At 35.7% G+C, this 23046-nt stretch overlaps 2 protein-coding genes across 5 annotated transcripts; both read left to right on the plus strand.

Moving 5' to 3' along the window:
- The first annotated feature begins 2599 nt into the window (after positions 1-2599).
- Positions 2600-5701, plus strand: LOC130797732 (profilin Sal k 4.0101-like). 2 transcript variants are annotated; one of them, XM_057660457.1, is made up of 4 exons: positions 2600-2895; positions 3644-3781; positions 4817-4959; positions 5401-5701. In XM_057660457.1, exons 1-3 carry the CDS (start codon positions 2767-2769, stop codon positions 4949-4951), a joined length of 402 nt encoding a protein of 133 aa, XP_057516440.1. In that variant the 5' UTR covers positions 2600-2766; the 3' UTR covers positions 4952-4959; positions 5401-5701. The 2 variants fall into 2 exon arrangements, with proteins under 2 accessions (XP_057516440.1, XP_057516441.1); XM_057660458.1 differs by having other exon boundaries at positions 2640-2895; positions 5406-5701.
- A 12731-nt stretch (positions 5702-18432) lies between these two features.
- LOC130797733 (uncharacterized) lies at positions 18433-21070 on the plus strand. Of its 3 annotated transcripts, none has more exons than XM_057660461.1 (3): positions 18433-18789; positions 19172-20274; positions 20739-21070. In XM_057660461.1, exons 2-3 carry the CDS (start codon positions 19224-19226, stop codon positions 20774-20776), a joined length of 1089 nt encoding a protein of 362 aa, XP_057516444.1. In that variant the 5' UTR covers positions 18433-18789; positions 19172-19223; the 3' UTR covers positions 20777-21070. The 3 variants fall into 3 exon arrangements, with proteins under 3 accessions (XP_057516444.1, XP_057516445.1, XP_057516442.1); XM_057660462.1 differs by having other exon boundaries at positions 19172-20247; XM_057660459.1 differs by having other exon boundaries at positions 19172-21070.
- Positions 21071-23046: the final 1976 nt, after the last annotated feature.

A 23046-nucleotide genomic window follows, 5' to 3' on the forward strand; every position in this document is an offset into this window, starting at 1 on the left:
AATAATAAAATAAACGAAATTGAAAAGAATGAAATAAAATCTAAAAGTTCGACCCTATAAAATTCTTTCACATGATTTGTCAAGATTACAAATTATCGTTATTTACTTAGACTACTTTCGGGGAATGGAGATTAGCCATCGCCCCTCTTTCGTGTCCCCTTTTTAATTAAATGCCGTTACATTTTTATTTTCTTATTATATTTTTAGTAAAATTCTAAAAATGCCCTTGAATCTATTTTCTTATTACTCTACAATGCTATTCTATCTCTAATATAACCAAAGCTTAGAAGCTAGAAATTCAATAGGCAAAAGACAATTTGAGGTAAATTCAAATTAAATCTTAGTCAATTTTAAAAAATAAAAAAATTGAAAACTAATATCAATCCCACAAAGCATGTGAATTTTGTGCTATTTGAATTTTTTAATTTAATAATTAAATTTGTTTTTTATTTTTTTGTTTAATATGTTATTTTTGTCTTTATTTACAAAATAAAATTTTTTAAAAATTTTGTTTGCTTTAATTAATAATATACTTTTAAAATTTTTTAATGCGTGAAATTATGTAGTCATATGACTGGTAATCACAATAAAGACATATTTTTTAAGAGGTTTCTTGTCTGACAACAACTCTAGACCTACGCTTTCCAGAGAAGATGACCCTCGTGAGAGGAGTGTTACTGGGTCTAGGTCAGCACATCGTGCTAGCAGGGAGTAGGCGGTCAGAAGCAGCGGTCTAGCACATTGGAACATGTGCATACACATATTGATAACCCCATGAGCGCATGTAGTTATTTCAAATCGAGCAATAAGGAGGAAAGTTAGAATGACTATCAGGAGTCTGTGGGGCAGACTATAGATTAAATAGTTATCTGGGGGCAAAAGGCAGATTTGTGTGTACACAGGCTGACCCTAATACTTATGGTGGTCTTAATGTCCTACCAAATAGCCTAGTGGATGATGTAGTTCTCCAGGTTAAGAGACGTAAGCAGGGTGCCAATTGGGATTAGGTGATTAGTTCACCCCAAGTCCCCAACCAAGTGGACCTACGGATGTTCGGTTGTTACCTAGCTATGGAGGGCACATAGATAATTATATACGACCGTAGTGAGAGTGCGCCTTTAATTATGGAGTGTAGTATTAGGAAGAAGACCTTGGAGGACATCACTAGACTACAAATTATGTCTAAAGAATTATATAGAGAGTTGCCGGTACTTCTTTGGGTCAATTGCCTTGTAATAGGCATCAACACATTGATTGTGCTTTGACATCTTTTATTGAGAGGTGGCAACCGGATGCCAAGACCTTTCACATGCCATGGTAGAGATGATTATTATGTTGCACGACGTGCAACGCACACTTGCCTTGGGTATTGGTGGTTCTTTGTCGGAAGAATATTCGGAGGAGATATGGTCACTAACACTCGAAGGGCTATTTGATGAGCCAATGAGCGAGCTCTGCAAGATGGGGATGTTCACTAGTACGGACATCAACGTCAGTGACCTTCTAAACCTGTGCAACATTTTAGTTTTTACGGGTGCAATGTACAACTTATTATATGGCTATTATGAAATTGACACAGCTGATTGACAAGACACGGACTAGGATGAGGCATAGCCCTATATTTGTTGTGGATAATGATCAAGATGAGGTCTTATGGGGAACGAATACTCTGGTATACCTATATTGCTAGCTGGTTAGGACTTTTAGGTCTAGTTGCAAAACCATTGAGGGATATCTAATAGTTGTAGACATGGATTCACGAGTACTTCTTGGCCTTTCTCCCTCATCCTCCTCATCATCATGATGTTCTTAACAAGACGAAGGCAGATTTATGGACGCTGATGAAGGCATCACGTGACGTAATCAGGGCGACAGACTGTAGGAGTACAATATATTAGACTCCATCTCAGAGACTCGGGTAATATTTAGAATTGTAGTTCTGTTGTTTTTTTCTAATGTGTATGAAATTATTTCGCTGATTGTATGTTTATTTTCAGGTTGACCGGACTCCACACTTGACTGGTCCATCAGTGCTATTGACGAACACCCACGGCTACATATATTGGGTGTACTACATGCTTCAATATCATCGAGTTGTATTTGCCCGAGAGGACAGTCAAATATCTTGGTACATCCAATGTATTCCTTCTGCTCCACTGCGACTTACTGATGCAAATCAACCTAGATTCCTATTATATCTCGTTTGGCATCTATTCTATCAAAGATTACTTCTACTAATTTTATCTTTTTCTCCAATCTTATTTTCCTTTTTCAGTTTTCACTAATTTTCACCAGAAAATAAATACTAAAAGTTAGAGTATAAGTACCTCATTTCCATACAAAATCTTTGAAAGGTTGTTAATACAAAATCTTTAAAAGGTTGGTATGAGAGATAATAATTAACATCATTGCAGTAAAAGATTCAATTCCTTTTCAATAAAGTGAAAAAAGTCAAATTTTAGCATTTTCTCATTCCATTATCATTATATTGATAATGACATTTTTCCATATAACATGTCACAATCGAGTATTAATATTTCAGAACAGGTAAGTATAACAAAGACGTAAAAGACAATATTACCCTCATATAATGTTCCCACTCAATTTTTATTCCCCATCACTCCGTTTCCATATATGTCCATGTCCATCCTTTCTTTTTTGCAATCTCTCCATTACGCATTCGCTTTCTTTCTCTCATTATCTCTCACTGTATCACTCCACTCCAAACTCCAAAGTACTTGAAATCTTCTCCTTCAAACAGCAAAAATGTCGTGGCAAACTTACGTCGATGACCACTTGATGTGTGAGATCGATGGCTCCGAAAACCGCCTCTCCGCCGCCGCTATTATTGGCGTTGATGGAAGTGTTTGGGCACAAAGTGCTTCTTTTCCTCAGGTCTTTTCTTTTTTGTTCATTTTCGTTGTTGGTATCGATTAATTTACAGATCTAAAAAGTGTTTAATTTCACATGGCTATGATTGATTTTGCCTGATCTGATGCTTTATCATCTGGGTTAATCTCGTTTCATCGATTCACTTGATGTGTCGGTTGTTTCAGCTTTTGTTTCATTAAATCTACTAATACGATTGTTAAATTTTGTTTTATTTAGTTGGTATTAATCTGAGTGATAGTGTTTTTTTTGAGCTTGAGCTGTTATTGCTAGAAATTTAGTGTAGATGATTGTGAAATTTCAAATGGGTAGAGTTGAAGTTGTGAATGAACAAATAAAATGAGATCTTGGAAGGAATTTTTATGCTTACTTCGCTCTGAATTAGTTGCACTTTTGGATGGTGACTCAAGAACCAGTAAAAGTCACTTTCATTGTATATTTATCTATTTTACTCTGCATAAGTGAGAATAAAGTAGGGGTTAACTAGAGTATTATTGAATTGCTTTTTGCCAAAGATAGAAAGAGTGCCACGATTGTGAAACAATTAAAAAAAAAAGTAAAAAGTGTAAAGATTATGGAACGGAGTAAGTAGATTATTAGGTTAGAGTGTGGTATTTTTGTTCGTATGATATGAAGGTTTATATCCTATTGTTACATCAATGCATATAAAAGGAGTTTTTAAGTTTGATATAGAATTTAGGATGAATAGTGTAATCGTTCATATTTTAATTTAATTTATGTTTTGATGATACAGTTCAAGGAAGATGAAATAGCTGCTATTGTGAAGGATTTTGAGGATCCTGGAACCCTTGCCCCCACTGGGCTGTACCTTGGTGGGACTAAGTACATGGTTATTCAAGGTGAACCTGGGGCAGTTATTCGTGGGAAGAAGGTAAAAATTTGATTGTTATAGAATGGAATCTTACTTCGTTGTAGGATGGATGGTGCTTTCCCTATTTTTATTTTAGATAGTTATAATATCTATCGACATGACGGTTTTGTATTGCTTATTTTTGATGAGAGTAAAAAGTTGTTAGTTAAGTATATCTGCATGAATTCGTGTTTAGGTGGTTGTTACCCTTTTTTTTAGTCCCTATAGTTCAAGGGATAATCTAGATTTGGGCTTGCCTATGCTATGGACGCTCACTTCATCCATATTAAATTTTTTAATATATATTTAAGAAGAATGATAGCTGAGTAGGTATATAACACATGCGGAGATAAGTGTTCAGCTCACTCTATACTAGTATTTTGGATTTGCCACTGTTATATTCGGTTCTATGCAATGTGAAAATTTGTAATTTGTTTGAAATCTTGCCAATCCTAAAACTTTTAAAGCTTTTGATGCAATTCTATGACTTCATTCACACACATGTGTTTGTTTGTTTTTTCTTTGTTTGTGGATCATGAATCATCTGGTGGAAAATTCTTAACGAGAGAAAATTAAATCAACCATCTCTAGAACTTGGATCAGTATCTGAACTTTGAAAAATTGAGAATACTCGATGCAAGGAAGTTGGACAGGGGCGGCTTTAAGGGTGTGCGGGGTGCCCTCATATTGAAATAAACATATTAATGAGCTAAAGTAATATTGGATTTATCAATGTCGAAAAATTTTGGTTGGTTTTGTTTGCTTCAGGCTTCAGCTCAGCAAAATTTAATAAAAAAATTTATGGTGGCAACAAATGTTTACCTTTCATATGTCCTCTCCATTCGACGTGTTTATATGTAATTGTACCGGCGTATCCTAATTAGCAACATCTCAATGATTTTTCTCTTTATCAATCTGATTTCACTTTTTGTGCTCCATAATCAAAAAAGCCTTGTATTGGTTTAATTACTGCACTTAATTTAGTGCTTCAATCACAGGTTGTCGTTAATATGCTGGTAACCTGGTTCTCATGTGCTCTTGTAATGTATCATGTAGGGTCCTGGTGGCATTTGTGTTAAGAAGACCAACCAGGCTTTGGTTATCGGTATATACGATGAGCCAGTGACTCCTGGTCAGTGCAACATGATTGTTGAAAGGCTGGGCGATTATCTCATTGAGCAGGGTCTCTAACTATTTTGGTAAGCTCAGGCGTTGGTTTAAAATGTAGTCAATTTTTATATGATCGAGTCTATATCTGTTTGAGACCTAGAAACTGGAATGAATTTTCTATGTCCAAAGAATAACTAATGCTCTATCATCCCCATAGTACAAAAGTTAAGTTACAAAGTACGTCCTCTTTGACTCCTACTCTCTTAGTAATGATGGGTCTTATGTGACTTTGTAGCGACTATAAGATTATGTGTCAATTCTTAAACAACATCATTCTAGATGTGGAAGCAAATTTCAGTGCATAAATATTGTTGTACTTGTCCCATGGCTAGCGCCGAGAAACCAGGGAGCCCTGCCTACAAACCTCAGGGAACTCCCTTTCCTTAACCTCAACAGTCGGTGAAACTTCTTGAATCGTGTAATATAATTCTTAAGTATGGTTGTTGACATGCTCACAATTTTCTGTGTAGGTTAGTTACACATATTTGGTTGGCGTATGCAAAGGAGATTGGTGTGGATTTGCTTCTCTATAAACTCGGGATTGGCTTTCTATTGTGAACTATTTATCCTTTATGGTTCTTCCCTTGAAGGGTTTAAATTAAATATTTCTGGCAACAGATTAGTATTTCTCGATGTCTTTGTATGAATTGTTTGCTTTGATCTCGGAGATAGTTGATCCCTAAAGCGGCGTAAGATTTTAAATGCTGAATAATATTTCTGAAAATGGTTTTTCATTTCAGTGGAAATCAAAATATTGTTATTGTTATGATCTATGAATTGAACCTAGTCAGGTCTTGGGTCGTGATGATATCAATGGCATGTTTTCAAGGTGACTCTAAAATCATGGACGGACAATGAAGGTAAGATGCCTAGAGTTATGTATTTTGGTGTGTTTTCGAGTTTGGGTTGATTGTAATTCCTTTTGGTTCAAGTTAAGAGGCGGTGGAACTTTGGGTCAATTTTTGGAGTTGGCTCGAGTCAAAGTCGATTGCGGTTACAACATTGTACGTTATGGTAGGTTAACAAACCTATTGGTTAGAGTTAAGTTTTGCTCGGTTGAAGATCAAGTCAAAGTCATATTTGGCTAGGTTGATCGAGTGAAGTGAGATTTACATTTATTGGTTATATTGTGTTAATCTTAGTTTGGATTGGGTTTGATTAATAAGTAGCTTGATTAGTAGTAGATTTTGGGTTGTAATTACTCGGGTTTGAGAAATCACAAATTCTCAAATAAGACGGTCTCACAATACTTGTTGTCTTAAAGTTATCACTTATAATCTAAAAGTGATTATTTATAAATTTTAAAGTGATTACTTTTATAATCTTAGAGTAACTAATAATCTTAAAGGGAGTATATATCTTAAAGTGATCAGCACCCGATGACTGATCCAAAGCGGCTAACTTACCATTCGATTCAAGTGACACATAGGTTAGTTAAAATGTATTTCTTAAATTTTGGTTGAACACAGGTTAGACATTGATTTTGATTTTGTTTCGAGTTGATTATTTAATTGAAAAAGTCTTATCTAGTTTGGTCAATAGTTGGTAACATCATTCTAAAAGTTGCTGGAATATTTGAAAAAAATAAGATTATTTAACAACTTAATTCTAAAAATAAGTTTCGTGAAAACTTATTTCCCAAAATAAGCGTCCGTACATCCAAGCCTAGCCTCGGGAAGAGTCGCTGTTAATAACAGCGAAAGTGAAAAAAAAAATTTAAAGCCCAAAGTCCCTGTTAGTAACAGCGACTTTAAAAAAAATAATTTAAAAGCCCAAAGTCGTTGTTACTAACAGTGACTTAAAAAAAAAATTTTTTTTTTTAAGTCGCTGTTAGTAACAGCGACTTAATGCGTTTTATATTTTTTTGTACAATTGAGTTAATAAAACTCTGTAACTGCGTAGTAACTGCATAGTAACTGGTGATGAGTTAATAAAACTCTGTAAAGCTTGTTCGAATTCCTCATCATTAAAGAGTATATCAACTTCATCCAACACAGCACTGTGACACACATTTAAGAGTCAGATTAAAGTGAAACTCCAAAGACACTGCTGTATAAATTTACAAGGAAAACTTGAGTGTGAATTCATATTTCTAAGAGTAAAAAAAACAAGCCAGCTCTTAGACTCTGGCAATGCCTAAAAGCTGATACCTTCTGGCATCTTGGAGAAACAAGCACCATATCAGATGGAGCATTTTTGTTGCTCAAGTATTATAGACAAAGTTAGCATGTAAAGATGCCAAACATAAAGGAAACCTGTATTACAAAAATAACACATCTCATAATTCTAAATCCTGTTTGAGACTCTCCAATTGAGTTTTCTGCCGAAAACCTCCTTTGGCAACCATAGAACGAAAGGGAAAACCTTGCTTTGAGATGGATCGGCAATTTCGCAAAACCTGTATTTGGTTCAATTTACAACATTTTAAAAGCGACCACCACTAGCGAAGTGAAGTAACGACAATGGATGATACCATGCCAGTCATTAATTTAAAAAAAAGGGGAACGTAATTTTCTTGTCTATTGTATGTCCTAGTGAGTCGTGACAATTTACTTAACTGAGAAACCACTTTACCAAGAAAATATTGAGTTACTCGAGTTGTTTCAAGGTCAAAAGACATTAATAAGGATGGAGCAAGTCAATATGTGAAGTAAATTCACATCAGAATTCAGAAATACCTTATATACGTCCTCATAATGTGAAACAACTTTCACATAACGATCACTTTAAGTTCAGTACTATTAAAATTTTTTTTTTAAAAAAAAAAAAAAAAAAAATTTATTTTTAAGTCACTGTTAGTAACAGCGACTTTGGGCTTTTAATTTTTTTTTTTAAGTCGCTTTTACTAACAGCGACTTTGGGCTTCTAATATATATATATTTTTTTTCACTTTCGCTGTTACTAACAGCGACTTTTCCCGAGGCTAGGCTTGGATGTACGGACGCTTATTTTGGGAAATAAGTTTTCACGGAGCTTATTTTTGGAATTAAGTTGTTAAATAATCTTATTTTTTTCAAATTTTCAAAGTTGCTGCAACTAAGAATTTCAGTCGGTTTAACTTAAATTTCGTTATATTAAGTTTGAGGTATTTTGATTTGATTCCAAGTCGGTTTGAATTATTCCATGATTGATTGTCTTTCAATTTGGATAGCCATCTACTCGAATCACTATTCAGTTGAAGTTGTACTTCATGTCGTCTTGATAACTTACGATGAATTACTTTTCAAATTTTTTTATGGTTAAAATCAGTTAAATTGTAAGTTCAAATTCAAATTTGAGTCTATTTTGCACTCCTCAATAATCCCTAATGAATAAAATTAATGTTTTTGAGTTCATATGCGAAATGAATGGGTTTATACATTATTATGATGACTAAAAAGGAAGAAAAATCGTGTATACAATGGAGTAATCAAACAAACCAAGCAAAAGACCAACAAGCAAGAACATAAATTTTAATGGTGTATTGTTTCCGTCCCCAAAATAGAATTATATTTCACTAATTATTCAACAATATAATAATGAAATATCACTTATAAACAAAGAGACCATTCTCTAGGGCTTAAACTTTCCTGCTTTAATAAAATTCATTCACTAATATGTAAAACAAAGACATTCAAAAACTATTCGAAATTATATTTATCTTTGTGTATTAGCCACCACACTACAGCTAATACTAATTTGGTCTTTTAAGCCCACCAAATCAATAAATAATCTTTAGCAAAAGGACATGAGATATCCAATAAAATCAACCAAACTAAGAATTGCGATAGGGACTCACTATGCAAGGTAGCTCAAACGAGCCATCCGAGTAGTTCCTAGATGTACCCACTGATAGTTGCTTCTATGATGTTTAGGACAACAATGTTGCACCCTTCCTCTTGCTCCATACAAAGATCTAAACCTCAAGTGCTCATGCCTCATTGCATGTCCATCATCCCTCTTTAATGTGTTGTTATGGAGTGAGCTATAATGTGATCAATATCACCCTTAGCGCTTGGTGATTTGGCTCTTACATTAGCAACTCCCCCTCAAGGCCTAATCTTCCATCGTCAACAAATCTCACTGTCTTGATGACTATTGACTCAAAAGCATCATCATCAATCTTGTGGCCTAGGCAACCACCTCCAACTTATAGCATATACTAGTTGTTTTCACTCCTTCTCCCCTTTATAAATACAATGCTCCCTCTATAAACGTCCCTTCACTCATCAAATTAGTAAAATATATCTAAGGAAAAGGACATGGCATTGGCCCATATAGCAATCGTATTAAAGACTCACCTTGCAAAGGCTGCTAAAAAGAATCATCTAAGTGCTCGAACAAGTAGTTCCTATATGCACCTACTTATAATTGCTTGTATGGTGTTTGAGACAAGCATATGTCACCCTTCCTCTTACTTCATACAAGGACCTAATCTCAATTTCTAATGCCCTGTTATATACATCATCCCTTCTATGCCATGGAGGCATGAAATTAGCTATAATATGATTAAATCACCCTAACCACTCTCTAACTAGCTATTGTAGAGCTAGGGCCATGAAGCTTGACATCCAACAACTTCTAATGTCTCAAATGGGAAGAGGGATAAAGCATAATTTTATCAGTAAAATTAGAGATTATAGGAAAGTTTATTATATTCAACAAAAACAAGAAATAATATAATTATATGGCTAGTTTTATTCCAAATAAGATCACAGGAATATAATAAAAAGAATAAACAGGGTAAGAAATTAAAAATTATCTAAATGGTAAAGGTTGTATAAGGACTTATAATCTTTAAGTGTTAGATCAAGGACTATCGCCATTATTTAAAAAGAAGGCCATCGAAAGTATAGAGAGATGATATTTTAACATGTAGTTCATTTATAGGGTGTTAAGAAAGTAAACATGTTTACCATAATTAAGGGGTCTGTATAAGCTCTATAACAACACTTATCCCAAATTAACTATCAAACCAAAATATAATTTAGAAACTAGAACCAAATAAGTTTTATCGAGAAGAAATGCCAAACATGATGTATATGATCCTTCAAATTCATGTTACTTCACAATCTTGAAGATAGAAACTTACAATATCCAGAATTACACTAACATAGGCTCAAATGCAATGAAGTTTGGCTATAACTCCAAATTTGAGTCAATGCAATGACTTTGAGAACTCCTTCAACAATGGAGGAAAATTTCAGACTATTAGAGTGGGATTAAATCATTAAAAGGAAGAAACATGCGTTTAATTGGGCTATAATTTTCTTTATGTCGAAAGATAGGGAAAACTGTGTTTTATGTTGAGAAATTATGTGCTGAAAAGATTCACGGTGAAGATTATCTAGTTTTGAGAGGCAAGAAGAGAGAAAGAGATAAGAGAGTTTTTATTATTGATTTTTATTAAAAAAGCAAGCGTACATCTTCTAGAAAAGGATATATATACTACTAGTTACAAGCATCTAACAAATTTGTTTTACAAAGAAGACCATAGTCTACTGCTGACGAGTCTAATCATCATCATCCCCCCTCAAGCTAGGTACTGTATCTGGATACATACCGAGCTTGGACTTTAGCTTGTTATGCTGTAATGACCCTAGAGCTTTGGTCATGATGTCTGCAAGTTTCTCAGCTGAAGGAGTATATGTTAACTGAATCAATCCTTCAAGAACCTTGTCACTGGTAAAGTGACAATCTATTTCTATGTGTTTGGTACGTTCGTGAAACACAGGATTTTTACCAATGTGAATAGCACTTTGATTATCACAATACAAAGTCACTAGTTTCAGATCTGTCATGCCCAATTCTGTAAGAAGCCTGACCAACCAAGTCGTCTCTGAAGATACTGAAGCCATTGCACGATATTCAGCTTCACTTGAGCTTTTAGAAAGAGTTGATTGCTTCTTAGATTTCCAAGACACTGGAGATTTGCCCAATAGCAAGACATATCCTGTTACTAATCTTCTGGTGTTGGGGCATGCTGCCCAATCTGAGTCTGAATATGCTGTCAGAGTCAGGTGATCTGTAGCGTATAGAATAATGCCTTGACCCAAGGTGTGAGAAACATATCTCAATACATGATTCAATGCCTGCACATGATGTACTCTAGGCTGATGCATAAATTGACTCAGAGTCTGTACTGAAAAGGATAAGTCTAGTCTTGTGTGACTCAAAAAGTTCAACTTCCCTACTATCTTCCTGTAATGTTCAGGATCTGCATACAATTCTTCATCATTAATCGTAAGCTTTATATTTGTGGGTAAAGGAGTTTTAGCAACCTTTGATACATCCATATTACAATCAAGAAGCAATTCCTTTGTGAATTTCTTTTGTGTCATCACAATACCATTCTACAAAGTACTGATTTCTATCCCCAAGAAATAATTCAGTGTTCCCAAATCTTTGATACTGAATACTAAGTGTAAATGTTTCTTGAACCAAAGAATTTCTGCTTCATTTGAACCTGTTACTATTATATCATCAACATACACTACTGCTACTGTGATATCATCAGCAACCTTCTTAATGAACAAGGAATAGTCATTTTTAGACTGTTTATAACCCATATTTTGCAACTCAGAATTTAACTTTGCATACCATTGCCTTGAAGCTTGTTTAAGTCCATACAAAGACTTGTTAAGCTTACAAACATGATTGCTTGGATTGTCAACTCCTTGAGGAACTCTCATATAAACTTCTTCTGTAAGTTCTCCATGCAGAAATGCATTATTAATGTCCAACTGATACAAAATCCACTTCTTGCTTGTTGTCAAAGCTAATAAACACCTCACAGTTGCCATTTTAACAACTGGTGAAAAGCTTTTAAGATAATCAATTACATATCTTTGTGTAAAGCCTTGTGCAACCAGCCTTGCTTTTAACCTCTCAATGCTTCCATCTAATTTAAGCTTCACCTTGTAAACCCACTTACACCCAATTGGTTTTTTTCCTTTTGGTAAAGGTACCAACTCCCATGTATTATTGGCAACCAATGCATCTAATTCTTTTGTCATTGCTGCTATCCACCCTGCATCTTGAGAAGCTTCTATGTAGCTAGATGGTTCTGAAATTTCTGAGACTTTGTTGATCAACACTTTCATTAGAGAAGGAAGTAAATCAAACTGTAAAATATGACACCAATGACTGTGCAAAGAATCTGCTGTACATACATACTGATCCAGGTATGCAGGTCTTTTCTTTGGCCTGGCTGACTGTCTCAGTTGAGAAACAGGGTTAGGTATATTTTGTGGAGTTAATGTGTTTGAGGAGCTGGATTGATCAATTTCTGCAGGAATGTCAGTATCATTATGTGCTGCATTCAGAGTATCAGAATAGTCTTGAAATGGTTCTGGTATTGGGTAATCCATGGCAAGGTCCAAAGGTGTGTTTATGGGAAGAAAAATGGGATATTTTGTGGTGTTGTTCTGTGTTTCATAGTGAAAAGGTAAATGTTTCTCATAAAAAATTATATCTCTAGAAACAATCATTCTTTTGTTCACCGAATCAAACACCTTAAAAGCTTTCTGATTTGGTGGGTAACCCAATAGAACACAAGGGGAAGACCTCTCATCAAACTTTGTTCTACCATTTTTCAAAGTTGATACATAACACAAACAATCAAAAACTTTCAAATGACTTAAGTCTGGTTTCTTCCCATTCAACAATTCATATGGAGAAGCAAAATTTATTGAACTCAATGGCATTCTGTTGATTACATGAGTAGCAGTCAACAAACACTCACCCCAAAATTTTATAGGAACTCTAGACTGAAAGTATAATCCCCTTGCAGTCTCTAATAAATGTCTGTGCTTCCTTTCCACGACTCCATTTTGCTGTGGAGTATTAGGACAAGATTTCTGATGTTTAATTCCATACTTTCTGTAAACAAGTAAGATATCTCCTTCACATAGCTCTTTGGCATTATCACTCCTTACACATAACACTAAACTGCTGTATTGAGTCTTGATGAAGACAAGAAAATCAGAAAGAAGTCTCACAGCATCAGTTTTATTTTTCATAAGAAATGTCCATGTATTTCGTGAGAAATCATCTACAATGGTAAGAAAGTAACTAAAAAAAATCATGAGTCTTATTCTTCTAAGGACCCCATGTATCTATATGAAGTAACTCAAAACATTTTTTAGCTTTAGACAAACTTACAGGAAATGGTTTTCTAGTTTGCCTAGCCTTATGACAAACTTGACATATCACTTCATTTCCTACTTTATTGTCAAACACAGAGTTAACAAGATGCAACTTATTGAAAGGCATATGTCCCATTCTAAGGTGCCAAAGTTTTGCATCTTCAGCAATTTTACCAACTTTAGCTGCATCAGCAATTGCAACTTCCTGAGTCTGTAGCTTCTCTGACTTTGTCATAGTTCTGTCATCAACAACATATAAGCCAGACACCAATTTACCAAGCACCACTGACTGACTTAAAGTTGGTCCCTGAATTAAGCATTTATCATGAGTAAATACTATCTCACAATTTAAATCTCAGCATAATCTATGAGTAGAGATTAAATTGAACTTCAACCCAGGCACATGCAGAACATTCTGCAATTCTATACCATTATCAAAGAGCACAGTTCCAATATGTTCTACTGTCACATGCTTACCATTAGCAATGGTGATTGTGTTTGGACTTTTATCAAACACTTTATAATCTTTAAACAAATCTTAACTTGAACAAATATGGTCTGTAGCACCATTGTCAACAATCCAACTTTGATTTGAACAAGTTAAGAAACATGTACCTGCCACATGTACTTGAGGTTCATTTGATTCAAGCCTTTAGAGCTTTAAGAATACTGTTGAATTGATCTGAAGAGATATGAGTAACATGTTCTGCTATTTCTTCATTGCCTTCTTCCATTTGAGCTATTGATGTAACCTTCTTGACTTTTTCTTTAGAAAAAGTTGAAGGATATCCATGGAGTTTAAAACATCTTTCAATTGTATGTCCAGGAAGTCTACAATGCTCACAGTAAGGTCTTTTTCCTGCTACCACCAATCTGTTTCCATTAGATGATTGAAAAGTCATTCTAGATCCCTGATAACGATTCTTGTAATTTCTTTTATAGGCTACAGCAAACACCATAGCTCTATTACTTGATTCTTTATCAATCAAGCTTGCTTGCCTTTGCTTTTCTTCTTGTATGAGCAGTTTATATACCATAGAAATGGTTGGCAAAGGTTGTATCATCAAGATGTTAGTTCTCATAGTAGTGAACTTATTATCCAGCTTCATAAGCAACTGTACGAGTCTTTCTTCTTGCTGTTGCTTCATGAAAGTTTGATTACAGATACAACCAGCACTTGTACAAGAAGATAATGGATTCATCTGATTGATTTGATCCCAAATGGCCTTGATCTGAGTAAAGAACTCAGTAATAGAAGTTTCTGGATCTTGTTTCAAATCTTGCAAAGATTGCTGCAAAGTGTATAATTGAGGTCCTGAGGTTTGAGAAAACCTTTCCTCAAGATCCTTCCATATTTCTTGAGAAGAAGTCAAAGACAAAACACTCCAAGCAATCGAACTTTCCAAGGATCTCAAAATGTAAGAAATGATTATAGCATCACATATTTTCCATGCACCACAATTTGGATCATCTTCAGTTGGTTTTGGCAAGCTTCCATCGATGAACCCTAATTTATTCTTTGTTGCAAATGCAATGATCATACTCCTCTTCCATTCACCATAAGCTTCTCCAGAGAATTTTTCAGAAATAATAGGTAAAGCAGTATTCTCTGAAGGATTGATGTAATAAGGCGAAGTTGGATCAGAGGTTACTGGAATTGACGAATTTTCTGCCATTTTCAATCAAGAAATTGTAAAAACGAAGGAAACAACAAATTGATTGATTCAATCTATGATATTATCAAAGAAAATAACTCGAACTTTCATGATTTCTTATATGAATCTGCAGAAATTCGAAGCCACTACAATTGACGGAAACAGATTGTCAAAGAAAATTTGTTCAAATTCTCTGATTTCACTGTAATGATCGAAAAGAAAAAAAATTTCGAAGATCTTTGATCTCCCGCTCTGATACCATGAAAAGATTCACGGTGAAGATTATCTAGTTTAGAGAGGCAAGAAGAGAGAAAGAGATAAGAGAGTTTTTATTATTGATTTTTATTAAAAAAAAGCAAGCGTACATCTTCCAGAAAAGGATATATATACTACTAGTTACAAGCATCTAACAAATTTGTTTTACAAAGAAGACCATAGTCTACTGCTGACGTGTCTAATCATCATCATGTGCTCTAAAGCAAAACACCACAAGTCAAATATCAATCCTACGAATATACAAAGTTCACAAAGTCTTGTTTAGTACGGTCCTAAAATTAGGACGGTATTTCATATGCAATCACTTTAAAGCTTATGTGATCACTTTTTGTAAGACTTATGTGATCACTTTTAAGGCATATGTGATCACTTTTAAGGCATATATATCACTTTTAAAGCTTATGTAATTGTGTTTTGTGGTGGTACGGTGGTGGTGGACTTGAAAATTAAAAATGATCACATATGCCTTAAAAGTGATCACATAGTCCTTAAATGTAATCACATAGGTTTTAAAAGTGATCACATAGACTTTTAAAGTAATCACTTATAATATTCAAAGTGATCACACATGCTTTAAAAGTAGAGGTGTTAAATAGGGTGGGGCGGGTCAAAATTTAAATGAGACGGGTCAAAAGTGATCACTCATGGGAGCTCATTTGCTAAGAACTCCACAGTTAAACGTGCTTGGTGGGGAGCAATCTTAGGATGGGTGACCTCCTGCGAAGTTTTCCCTGGCGCACACGAGTGAGGCCAAAGTGCGCTGAAAAGACTTGTGTTGGTCTGTGAAGCCAGTCTACAATCCCCATGAGTAGTCACCGGCGGTCCGAGGGACCGGGTGTTACAAATGGTATCAGAGCAATCCTGCGACCGTGGCTATCCTTAGGGTTTGTTCACCTAGCGGGCATACAATCTTGGGAGTAAGGAAAAACGTGATTTGAGGATTTAGATGTTTAAGATAAGAGATAGGAACATAAGTGAATATGATTGTGGTATTAACCTAGGTGTTTGAGTTAGTCAGGTTTTCTTAGAAATGTAGGACGTGAGGTGTGAGGATTACGGGGTAAAACGAAAAAACGCTCTTAATGATTGATCGTGACAGCAAGAAGACTCAGTTCGACGATGCAATGTTAGAATTTGTTTTCTGATGATGCCAATGTCTTGTTGCTTATCATAGTTCCTTGTCGATTATAGTTTTAGACTTAGTAGCTAGAATAGTATGTCCTAAGATTGCGAATCATGTCATCTTGTTGCTAGTCCTTTTCTATCAGCGTTTATTTTGTTAATCCATGATTATGATTATAGTTGGTGCATGAAAGCAAGGTTATATAGTTGGGAGGTATCGATAGTGTTCTGTTGCAAGTGACTTGAACTTTGAGAATATTTGTAATATAGTAGAAGAGCAAGAAGACAAAGTAAAGCGAGTCATTGTGATAGAAAGAAAAGCCTAATATAAGAGCATATGATAATTATTAAAGCCTAGAAAATTGAGTTGCGTTTATTGTTTGTATTTTGATGTAATCTAGGAACTTTTCAGTGTTGTTGGATCTCGTCATAATATACGAATTTAGAGGAGTTCACTTGGAGAATTAGGTTATATAAGTAATATTTTGGAGCCTATAGATTTAGCAGGGTTATTGGAAAATCATGAAATTATCATGAAGAATGTACGAATTTCTTTTGCATGTTGGTAGGACTAAACACAATCTAAAGATGGAATATCGCGGGAAAACTTGAAGATATATATTAAGTCAATTTGGTTTATGCATTGTTGAGATGGTATTTTATGATAATGATATTGTACAATGATTATTAAGACTATTAGACTAAGGAAGTCACTTAATATTACAATGAATACCGTATAAATGATATTGAAGTTCAATAGTATTATAGATGAGATTAAGCGAGGGGTTTTGTATAGATGACTTTAGTGACTAAGAAACGCCTTTTAAGAATAAGTGAAAACAATAATGCTAAGGGTTTGTGTCTAAAAAGTTCGAGGAAGAACGCAAGGTTAAAGATTGACTGTATTATAAAGTTTATTTAATGCATGAGGAGAATTGTATTGGGTTGGTAATAATTACAGTATGAATCAAGTTAATTTAGAATTGTGTAATTTATGATGAAGGTTCTAATATGTTTTATAGTGAATTCAACATGGGTTAGCTTACTTATGAATGGATGATTTTCTACTGAGCATGTGCTTCAGACATTGGAGGGTATTGGGGGTGATAAGAAACAATTTGATTGAGTTTCATATGACAATAAGTATCATACTAGTATAGAGATGACAACGTTCGAGTCATTGTATGGTTTAGCTATCGTAGTATGGCATGCTTAGATGATAGTTTTGATATTATAGCTATGGGATCACCTTTGATTCAAGAGATAATCGAATAAAGTTCAGCTGATACTTAAGAGGATAAGAGCAGCTTATGATAGATAAAAGAGCTATTCAGACGAATGACGTCGCCCTCTTGAGTTCCAAGTCAGGGATAAAGTTTACCTTTGGGTTTCACCAACTAAGGGAGTGATGAGGTTTTGAAAGAAGGATAAGCTTAGTCCAAGATTCATTGGACCCTATGAGATTCTTGAACGCATAGGCGAGGAAGCTTATCGACTTGCGACACCAGCGTCTTTTGACCGATTGCATGGCGTGTTCTACGTATCTCAGCTGAGACAATACATCAGAGACGACTCACATGTTCTTCAGCCCAGTTGACCCTTGATGACACCTTGCAGTACAAGAAGACACCCGTTCCGATCCTAGATAGGAAAACGTGCGATACGCGTTGAGGTAGTATAGCACTTGTGAAGGTACAATGGTTTAATCACGTCACCGAAGAAGCCACATGGGAGGCAAAAGATGCCATGAGACGCGTGTATCCTTGGTTGTATGCTTATATATCTTTTATCGTTATTATAGCTATTACAACTCCTTAGTCTTTGAGAAGTAAGCTTGGGTACGAACTTTATTCTAAGTTGGGTAGAATCATAAGATTTTCGGGGAAATTCTTGGTCTTGATAGAAGTTTTAAGTTTAGTTTGTTAACATGGCTTCGTATGTGGTGCATAGAATACTCGAGAATGTATTGAGGCAAGACTTTGGGACTTGGTTTAACTTTCGAGGACGAAGTTCATTTCAAGGTGGGTAGTATGTAATATTTCAGAATTCAATATTTTAGAATTTGGAAATTGAAAATCAAATATTAGAAGAGAATTATTTTGGGCTCAAAAAAAAAATAATAAAATAATAATAATAATAATAATCATCGAGTCGAATAAATAATTTAAGGGCTATGATAAAAAAAAAAACATTTGGACCTAAGTTTATGAAAAATATTATAATATAAATTTCCTTCAACTTTATTAGTTCTTTCCTTCTCTTTTCTCTTTTCTTATTTAAATTTATATCATTTATTTACTATGCCTATTTCTAATGACTAAACCAAAAATCAAAAAAGTTGCTTTTTCCTCGTTTCCTATTCACCATCTTCTGCAATCTACTCTTTTCCTCAAACCCGCAATTTTCTTGAAAACGACCAAGCAATCAAACAACCCAATTACCCTCTGAAAATGCCGAAAGGGTCCAACATCAATTTAATTACTCCTTGATTGTGCATCAAAACCAATTACTACCTCTTGTTGCTTCTGAATCCTGCCGCAAACAAGGGAAAATCAACAACAGTTAGTTCTATTTGATTTTGCATCAAACACTAACCGCACCAAACCCACCTGTCCTTCGATTCTTGGCGGCAGTAAGGGCTAGAAGCTTTCTGTTTTCTTGGTCTGTGACTACCGAAAAGGTAGATTGGGCTTATACCTCCTTTACTTTAATTACTCTTGCCTTAGAATATGCATATACACTTCCTTGTCATTATGCTATTTTATTATTATTATTTATTCCTTTTATCAAAGAACCATTATACATGAAAAATAAATAATTGTTTCAAGAACAAGTTATTATGCCTATCATAATTAGAGGAATACTTGTAGAGATTCAATTGTGTTGAGTATTGTTAGAAAGTCCTTTAGAATTCATCTGTTTAGAACATCAAGCATCTCCAATTTATTAGTGTAATTAGAGCCTAATTAAATAATTTGTGTATAAATACTATTGTAATTACCTCATAATAGAATAGAAAGAAAATAACAAGACTTACACTGTATTTTTTATCTTGGTATCAGAGCCAGGTTCCGATCACCGGCCGCCGGCAACCCATAAAACTCATCATCTACCATGGAACTCGATAACAAAGCTGTTATTCAAAACCCGGTCACTATGGAAGATTTAATGCAACTGTTTACACAGTTAAACTCCAAAAAATCCTCCACAGAAACTCAGAATTTCCAACCTATTCAAATTCCAGAAAAATTGAATCACAAAAATTTCACAAAATGGGCAAAGCTAATGCAACTGGAACTCGGCGGCAGGGGAAGGCTCAATCACATCACAGCCTCCCCGCCAAGCCAAGAGGATCCAGATTACACAAAATGGTCACAGCGGGATTCTCTGGTAATCTCATGGATAATTGGAAATATAGATCCAGAATTGCAAAATCAATTCTTGGATTACCCTACCTCGAGAGATTTGTGGAAAGGGATTGAATTATTATACGGCGGGACCAAAGACGGACTCCAAATTTTCGACCTCATGGTTAAAGCAAACAAAATCCAGCAAGGAAGAGATCCAATCGAAATATACTATAGCAAACTTACCGGAGTCTGGAAGGAGATTGATAGACGTTCACCAAATCCGATGAACAGTCCAGAAGACAAAACGACTTACAATCAAATAACCCAGCAAAATCGATTGTATCAGTTCTTAGCAGGGGTAGATGAAACCCTTGATAAGGATCGATGGGATATTCTTAATCGTGAACCTCTTCCAACACCAGAGGAGGCATTTGCAATAATAAGAAGAGAGATAAACCGGCGAGGAATTATGAGCACCGAACCACCAAAACCCTCACAAATCGAATCATCGGGAATTGGTGGTGGGTTTACTGTAAGGGGAAGAACAGAGAAACCCAATTTCCGTCGAGATGATGAGAAATCAGGACTCAGATGCACCCATTGTGGGGGTGCGAGACACACCAAGAAGGGGTGTTTCGAGATTATCGGTTACCCAGAATGGTGGGGAGATCGAAAGAAGAGAGGAGAAAAGAAGAGCATGGCGGCTGTGGGTACCAGTGAGGCACCAGTAACAGGCGGAGAGCACGGAGGAACGGAAGCCGGCTGTGGAGCCTCCCTCTCTGCGTCAGGTATGACAGAGAAAGCAAAGGAGGAAGGTATGCCTTTTGGTCTCCAAGAATCAAATTTATATGGCCCAATTGTTTGCCCTAATTCCACACGTAAACCTAAGTGCTCAAGCCCATTTTGTTTTAAGCCCAATACCAATTCTATCGCATAAACCGTGAAACATGAAAATAAAACCAACTCATACCATGTAGGATTAGTTTGTAAATCGAATAAAAATCCCAGGTGGATTTTTTATTGTGGAGCAACTGATACTATGACATTTGATTCCAGTGACCTTGAAACTATTCTCCCACCAGGAAAAAATAACGTACAAACAGCCAATGGAGAGATAGTTAAAACAGAGGGGTTGGGTGTTATCAGGATTTCAGATAACATCAAATTATCAAATTGCCTTTTCATACCAAACTTATCCCACAAGTTACTTTCCGTTAGCCAATTGACAAAAGAATTAAACTGTATTGTTAACATAAATTCTTCTGGTTGTACTGTTCAGGATGCTCGGACAGGGGAGATTATTGGGCATGGTACTGAGGAGGGAGGACTGTATTATGTTACTCAGATGCCTCACCAGGGTAAAGCAATGCTTGTTCGCGGGACGGTTGAACAGCAGCTTTGGATGTGGCATAAGCGACTAGGTCATCCGTCTTTAGGATATCTTAAAAAACTCTTCCCTAATCTTTCTAGTTCAAATGTTCCTTTTGATTGTGAAGCTTGTATCCTTGCTAAGAGTCATAAGCACTTTTATCCGAACAGTGATAGTAGAACTGATAAACCTTTTGTTTTAATTCATTCGGATGTGTGGGGACCAGCTCCCGCGTTCAATAATCATGGTTTTTCATATTATGTTACATTTATTGATGATTGCACTAGAATGAGTTGGGTGTATTTCCTTAGAAACAAATCTGATGTCTATAAGACTTTTGTCTCTTTCTATAAAATGGCACAAACACAATTCCAAACCCAAATTAGAATTCTTCGATCTGATAATGGTACTGAGTATAAGAATATCGACATGAACCTTTTTAATGACACAAATGGCCTTATCCACCAAACCACATGTCGTGATACCCCACAACAAAACGGGGTAGCAGAAAGAAAAAATCGAACTCTATTGGAAATGACCCGGGCCATAATGATCGAATCCGCTGTCCCTGCTTATTACTGGCCTGAAGCCGTCGCCACAGCCACTTACCTTACCAATCGCCTTCCTACAAAGAACCTAAATTTTTCTACCCTGTTAGATACCCTAAAAACTTATACTAATATTCCTTCTACTCATTCATTACCACCTCAGGTCTTTGGTTGTGTTGTGTATGTTCACTTGCCTAAACGAGAGAGGAATAAACTTGAACCACGGGCTGTTAAGTGTGTCTTTGTGGGATATGGGATTACTCAAAAAGGATACCGCTGTTTCAACCCAATTACTAAACGATTATACATTACCATGGATTGTGATTTTGTTGAAACAGAATTCTATTACCACCACCTTCCATCTAAGGGGGAGATACCTAATGAGGATATAGATCTAAGGGGGAGATACCACGAAGGCAACAGATAACATTATACAGTCTGATTTCACCAATATTGTGCCTGATTCTACTGTGTCTGAGTCTCCAGTTCAGAAAGACATTGAGGTACGTACTTTAGACTTGGGCCATATTAATGATTCTTGGACACCTGAACCTGCTGATATACCTTCTGACAGTGAAAATGTAGATTCTGCTGATATACCTCCTGACAGTGAAAATGTAGAATCTTACACAGATCAATCAATGAGTTCTAGGTATGAACTGCCACCTAGGAGCACAAGGGGTATTCCTCCAAAGAGGTATGATCCAGAGTTTGAGTCTCAACGTTCAAAATATCCTGTGAACAAGGCAAGGGAAGGTAACTTGTCTATACAAGCAAAAAACTTCAATACAGCTCTTTACTCAGAAGGTATTCCCAATACAACAGAAGAAGCATTGAGAAATGAAAAGTGGAGATCAGCCATGGAAGACGAAATAAATGCACTAATCCGGAACAACACTTGGGAAAAGTGCACATTACCCTCTGGAAAAAGACCTGTTGGCTGTAAGTGGGTCTTTACAATTAAGCACAAAGCAGATGGCAGCATTGAGAGATATAAGGCGAGGCTGGTAGCAAAAGGGTATACACAGACTCATGGGATTGACTATGATGAGACCTTCTCTCCAGTAGCAAACTTCAACACCATTAGAGTTCTTTTCTCGGTTGCAGCAAACGGAGACTGGCCCTTGTACCAGTTTGATGTAAAAAATGCATTTCTTCATGGAGACCTGTCTAATGAGGTATATATGGAAGCTCCACCAGGTTTTTCGCATGGTTTTGGTAAAGGTGAGGGGTGCAGACTAAAAAAAGCTCTTTATGGGTTGAAGCAGTCACCAAGGGCATGGTTCGGAAGGTTCACTATGGCAATGAAGAAATTTGGGTACAAACAGAGTAATGCAAATCATACCCTGTTCCTAAAGAGACGAGGCACAAGAGTAACCTGCCTTATCATATATGTTGATGATATGATTATAACAGGAGATGACAAAAAAGAGATAGAACAGTTGAGGAGCAAGTTGTTCAAAGAATTTGAAATGAAAAATCTCGGAATCTGAAATATTTTCTGGGAATAGAAGTGCTTAGATCAAGAAGGGGAATTTTTATATCACAGAGGAAATACATTTTAGATCTCTTGACAGAGACAGGTATGATTGACTGCAAACCTGCTGATACTCCTATGGTGATGAATCATAGACTTCAGATCCTTGAGAATGCTGAGTTGACAAACCAAA

This window comes from Amaranthus tricolor, chromosome 13 (assembly GCF_026212465.1).
Source record: "Amaranthus tricolor cultivar Red isolate AtriRed21 chromosome 13, ASM2621246v1, whole genome shotgun sequence".
NCBI classification, from domain to species: domain Eukaryota; kingdom Viridiplantae; phylum Streptophyta; class Magnoliopsida; order Caryophyllales; family Amaranthaceae; genus Amaranthus; species Amaranthus tricolor.